This window comes from Benincasa hispida, chromosome 6 (genome assembly GCF_027475165.1).
Source record: "Benincasa hispida cultivar pf3 chromosome 6, pf3_genome.v1.1, whole genome shotgun sequence".
Classification (NCBI taxonomy): Eukaryota; Viridiplantae; Streptophyta; class Magnoliopsida; order Cucurbitales; family Cucurbitaceae; genus Benincasa; species Benincasa hispida.
This window is the reverse complement of record NC_143483.1, coordinates 37,980,708-37,987,181: the sequence shown is the minus strand read 5'-3', so window position 1 is coordinate 37,987,181 and position 6,474 is coordinate 37,980,708. Positions and strand designations below refer to the sequence as shown.

Below are 6,474 nucleotides of genomic sequence, written 5' to 3'. Positions count from 1 at the left end.
TGAAAGGAATTCTTCCGTTGAAATTCAAACCGAGGAGACTTATTGTTGCACATGCATGGAATAATCACACCACAACCAAGAAAGCAGCCATATATCCAAAATAACAATAAACATAAAAATAAAAATAACCTAATCTAAGAAAGTAAGTTAAAGATAGAGTAGAAGACATAAGATTGTTCCTATCCCTAATGAACAATGACTCACAGTAAGCAAATAAAGTTTTCTCACATACTCGCACAACGCACACCTCTTAGTGGTTTGCTACATGCTTCATATCCCTAATCCACATGACTAAGTATGCGATACTCAAGCAATCTCACTAAGTGATGCAATGAATTTAAAGATGCTAAGTAAAGAAGATGGAGATGGAATCGAAGGAAACATAGAAATGTATTGAACACAAAATGTATTAATTCCTTAATCAAAAAATGTGATACAATACAATATAAGAAAAGAAAGGAAATGAAATGACCAGCTGGAAGCAAAGACTTGCTTCCAGCGGATGTGCGTCAAGGCTGCCGATGGTGCTATGGATGGGCAGTGGACCTGACTCTCCCAAGATCTAGCTCCGATTGTCACTCGAAATGGATGAAGGAGGTGAAGAACTCTCAAGTGTCTTCTCACATATTTTGTCTGGATCGTAGGGAAAACCCTGGGTTGCAGAGTTAATCTTCGGATAACTTGAATTTCTGCTCATCAGCTTCTATTTATAGAGCTCGATTGCTCTGAGTCTGACATTCGACACGTTAGTCCTTTTCTGAACCTCTGTCGCTAACAGCGTGGTAGGTGAAATGCCAACATCATCTTTTGATTTTCTCAAGGTAGATGCGTTGATGCATTCATTCCACTAACCTTCCGTTGATCCCATTAGTATGCATTATCGCGTAGCCGTAATCATTCAATGACCGCATTCGCTTAATACTGTAACTCTACATGATGACCGCAATCGCTTGACCAGAGCAACTCCTATGCGATGGATGCATACGGCTGATTACCACAACATCCATGCATTGATCGACACGTTCAACTTTGCGATGGAGTGTTTCTCCGCATGCGGTCATCTATGCGGTGGTCCGGTTTTTGCATTTGCGTCCCCTTGCTATTTTCTAAAAAAAAAAAAAATTGAGAATAACAACTCCACTGTCAACACAATGGGAAATCCATGTTGATAAAAGTTAAGTTGTGAGAGGCACTTACCCGTAGTTGGATGTCTGCATGACACATGTGGGGGCAAGCCAAAACGAAAGTAAATCACCAAGATCAACGCATAAATAAATGACCATAACTCCACTACCAAGTAGGTATTATTTTAGTCTGAGAAAGAGTGCATTGTTCGTAGTTGGATGTCCGTATGACATCCGTGGGGGCAAGCCAAAATGAAGGAAAAACACTCAGATCAGCGCAAGGTTAGAAAATAATAATAATAATAATAATGTCAAGCAATATACAAGGATAAAATCATTTGACACCCCGGTGGAAATTTTTCTTTTTGAAATAAATCATGCGATGTTCCGGAAGTTAGTAAAGTCTTTTTGAAGGTTAAGCTTGCGTTCCCTAGGTCTTAGAAATATTTCAAGAAGAGACTTGAATAAGGCTTAAGGAAACTTTGGTATATAGGATTTGAACGAAGTATCCTTAAGAAATCTAGGAAGAGGATATTGTGGTTGACTTGCTAAAGGAATCATTAGCTTATGCTTGAGGACAAGCATTGTTTAAATTTGGGGGTGTGATAACGGGCAGAAATGCATGTTATCATGGTGCTAAGTTCTTAAACAATGTTGGATTGCGTTGATAAAACATGTTAAATTGAGTCCATCAAGCATCAATTTCATAATATTGCGGTCGCATGCATTCATCGCATAGGAACAGTTGATTTTAGTGTTTTTATGCAGAATATGTGTTGACGCAATACAAAAATTGCGATCATAGGAAATCGATGGTCAAGCGCAACTTCACTGCAAGGCTTTGCGATGATTGTGTTCGCAAACATTCGCCCGAGAATGATTGTTGCAACTTGGTCAGCGCAACATGGTGGGCGCATCTGGGTGAAAGGCTAATTAATCGCGATGGGACAGAAAGCTAATGACATTCGAATCCGAATTAACTTGACAGCCGATAATGATCACAAGTACATTCAGCTTTTTAGTGACAAATATTTGGTGCATCAGTCAGGAATTAAAGCCGTCCCATCTGTACAATCATGAGAGAGAAGTCGCCATTCACCTTGGATATTCTATAAATACTAGATGCATCCTTCAGAAAAGGGGTTAACCAGTTCACCAGTTCACCATTCTTTATTTTGAAGTTTCATACGTCCTTGTTCATAGTTTTCTTTCGTTTTAAGGCGGACGTGAGAGAGAAGGTTGTGCCGATAGATCGTTCCGGTAAGTTTGGGAGAGCACCAGAAGCTTCAAGGATAGAGAGGGCCGACGCTTGCGGAAGCGGGAACATCTTTAGAACTGAATAGAGATTACAGTGTAAAAGCCTCGGTCAGCAAGGAATTGCTACCAGGCTCTCTACCTTTAACTTCCATTGTCATTTTGTACTCCACTCATTTATCGAAATGGAATCTATTTCTTATATCTGTTCACTCTTTTTTATTTATGCATGAGTAGCTAAATTAGTTGAATGGGTTGAGAAGCATTTAGCTAGCACAACTAGGGAATCTTCATGCTATGCGATTATCATGTATTATGTATGCTTCATTCGTCCATTAAAGATAGTCGGGAGGGTAGTCTAAGGATAGGATCTAGACTTGGGAAGGTTAGGTTAGAATCTAGGCTCGGGAGAGTCAGATTAGAACGCATAATCAAGAGATAGAAACTTAGGAATGAGCACTATTTGTTATCATTGCATCGCATGCATCTTAGAGATAGGATATGATTGTATACGGTCACCTTGCTTTTATGCATCTTGCATCATCACATAGGACAAGAGTAGAGATTTAGAGATAAGCTCTATGGACATTTTTGCATTCAATACCTGCGTCTTAGACTTAGGAGCATCGCATTTGCATTGGAAAATGACTTGTCGTGCATGGTGGTAGCATGATCGCATAGTCTGACGCATTCCTAAGTAACGCTAGCTAAAGATCTTCTCAACCCGTTCATCGCATACTCAGTGCATCTATCACACAACTGACTTTTCTTAAATTTGTCGCATTTTGTTTATTTTCTCATTAACGCAATCAACAACAAACCAACAATTTATTTATTTGGTTACCGCAAAGTTTTCCTAAAAATTACCAATGCAACCTGTTTTCACAAGTCCCTGTGTTCGACTCTAGACTTACCAGGAAACTCAGTGGAATTTACACTTGGATTCCGCTGAGGAAACTTGAGTGCACAACGCAATTTCATTAACGCATACCATCCATAATTCACATCATAAAATCAAGCATCATTTTCCTAAAATTAGAGAGTTGCCTCATTCAGAAACTCACGGATAAACTATCAAGTGCAAGAGTTTCACTAAGCGATAGCTGACAGAGATTAAACAATCGTGCACCTTTGACTATACGATAGTTCATCAGCTGATTGTAGCTAAACGATCAAGTGGCATAGTCTATACGATAGGCTGCCATTTACTATACGATCGAGCACATCGTCTATACGATAGACTGCGTTATCTCCCACTTGCTTGATCGTCTACACGATCGTTGTCCTCCAGTCTCTTCCTCAAGCCAAGATCATACAAAGCCCACAACTCCTTGATTCTCACACTGAGAATACCATGGTAACCACTGTGGTGGTGTCCTCACTCACTTCGTGAATCGAGTGTGACTGGATTGGTTTTGTGGAGGCTGTTCGTTGTGTTCGTGCTGTTGGTAGCAGTTTGTTCTCTATGTTCGTGTTATTGTGGACGCTTGTAGATTGATCGAGGGATTCTTGAAGAATGTTTCTTCAAAGGTATGCATACTCTATCCCTTGATACTCTTGTTAGCATGCTGTAATTTCGTGTTTGTGCATGACCTGTTAGTTTCCAGTTAGACTGTATTTGTTAGTGTTCAATTCAAATGGAATTTGGAACAATCCTTCTGCTGCTCATGGAAATCCTCATGTATGAATTCCTTCACTCCTGTCTTCTCCCACTTACTCAATCGTCTACATGATCATTCATTTTCTCATTCCCTCTACCAAATCCATACAGAGCCCACAACTCCTGGATTCTCACACTGAGAATACCAAGGTAGCCTTGTGGTGGTGTCTGTTTGCTGTTCAAGGGTCGAAGGTCGAGTGTTACTCGTTGCTGTTCGAGGATATTGCTGAGGCGTTGCGTTCGTGCTGTTGAGCATTTGTGCTGTTGAACGTTTGTGTTGTTTGATTGAGGGATATCAGAAAAAAAGTTCTTCAAGGGCATGTTCACTCGATCTCTAGTATTTTCCTTTAGAAGCATGCTGTAATTTCAAGTTTATGCATAACTGTTGTTGTGCGATTGTAAATGTGTTTGTTCTTTCACAATGGGGTTTGGAACGAGCTGCTTCCACTCACTAGCTCTCTTTGATTAGAGTTCCATCATAATTAACCATACCTAGAATAATCATATATAAAAGAGATGAAGTATTTGTACCCTCCTCGAGCTTTTACATTCATTGGACCATAAAGATTCGACTGTATGTGCTCTAAGGGTTCTTTGGCTCTATAACCTTTTCTACTAAAAGGTCTTTTAGTCATTTTACCCTTAAGGAAAGATTCACATGGTGGTAATGAATTATCTTCTAACTCACTTAGAAGTCCATTCTTTACAAATCTCCCGATCCTATCAAGATTAATATGACCTAATCTTAAGTGCCAAAGATAAGTATTATTGTTACTTGGAGAAATTCTGTCTTTTAGTTTGAGTATTAGCAGTTTTAAATATCTCATGATTTAAAAGTGCTTTTGTTTTTGTTGGTCTTAACACATCCAAGTTGTTTTCTGATTTAGCCGAACAAATACATACCCTATTTTTTGAAATGAACGCTTCATTATATGTAAAAAAATACTGAATACATATGTTCGATTAAACAGAAAATAATACTAAGTTCCTTTTCATTTTAAGAACAATGTACAGACTTTCTAAGAAAAGAAATCTATTTTCAAAAAACACTTTTGCAACTCCCACTGCACGAGTTAAAATGGCGTCTTCAGTTGAAACCTTGAGCGTCATTTCACCCCTAACAAGCTACTGGACGGAACTAGTTCCCTGTAAAGAAGAACAAACATGATCAATGGCTCATGAATCAAGTATCTAGGCATTGTGGTCATTTTCCACTGAACATGTTTCTAAAATAAGTAAATCACATTTACCTTCATTTTCCTTCTTCTTCTCAGCAAGGTACTTTGGGCAGTTCCGCTTCCAGTGACCTTTCACATTGTAGTGGAAGCACTTGCCCTTTTCGGCCACCTTGGCCTTTCCCTTACTCTTCTCAGCAGAAGGAGCCTTCTCTTTCCTTCTTTCTTCTTCTGTACCTTCTTAAGACTAGAATATGAGGGTACAAACTTAGTTCCTAAGGATGAACCCTTATGGAACTTTCTGGAATGGGCAACATTTGCCTCTCCTTCTACCGGTCAATTACCTTTTAAAAGAGACTGATAGGTCTGCAACTCATTCAACAGAGTCGTTATGGTGTACTGGGTTTTATTCATAAATGCATTGTTGCGAAATTGAAGAAAGCTCTTCGAAAGAGATTCTATAATAAAAGACACTAACTTTGCTTGTCAATGACCGCCTCGTTCATTTTAGCCACATTGAACTTGACCATAAGGTCGTGAACATGTTCTCTAACTGACTGGCCTTCCTTCATACGTGCATTATAAACGTATTTGAGGGCCTCGTGCTGGATTTGAATGGATGGTTGCCCAAACATACCCTGGAGGGACTTGATGATCTCACAAGCAGTGAGCATGGCCTCATGCCTCTTATTAAGTACATCAAATAGACTCGCCAAGATATATACTCGGGCCTTTTCATTGGCCTTTGTCCAATGATCATATGCATCCTTAACATTTAAGGCTGCATTTAGAATGGGGACCTGAGGACACTTCTCCGTTAAGATAAACCGCAGATCATCGATAATAAGAATCGTACTCAAGTTCAATTTCAATGTTGCATAATTTTTGCTAGTTAATTTCTCCTTTTTAAATAAAGCGATAGTTGAGGAAGACATGTTGAAAAACAAAAAAACAAACGACCGTTTTGGTTATCTTTGCCTTAACCAATCACACAAAATATCCAATCAGTTTAACAAAACCAGGTAATCATAGAACACTAAATAACAATTTATTGGATTTTGCCATGATACTTCAGAGGTTTAGGACAATAGCCATCGAAGGGTGATCAGTTGTCCCTCACTTGAATTGAAACTAATTGTTGGGATTGGTGTCCTAATTATCCCGAAGTCTCTTTGTTTGTAACATATACACATTGTTATGAATAAAATAAGCATGGTTATCTTATGTAAACTTAAACATATATATGAGATATACAAGTGGA

At 38.9% G+C, this 6,474-nt stretch overlaps 1 protein-coding gene across 1 annotated transcript; it reads right to left on the bottom strand.

The window, feature by feature from the left end:
• Positions 1–5,686: 5,686 nt before the first annotated feature.
• On the bottom strand, positions 5,687–6,148 carry LOC120079220 (uncharacterized). Its single transcript, XM_039033380.1, has one exon. The coding sequence runs from the start codon at positions 6,146–6,148 to the stop codon at positions 5,687–5,689; it is 462 nt and encodes a 153-aa protein (XP_038889308.1).
• Positions 6,149–6,474: the final 326 nt, after the last annotated feature.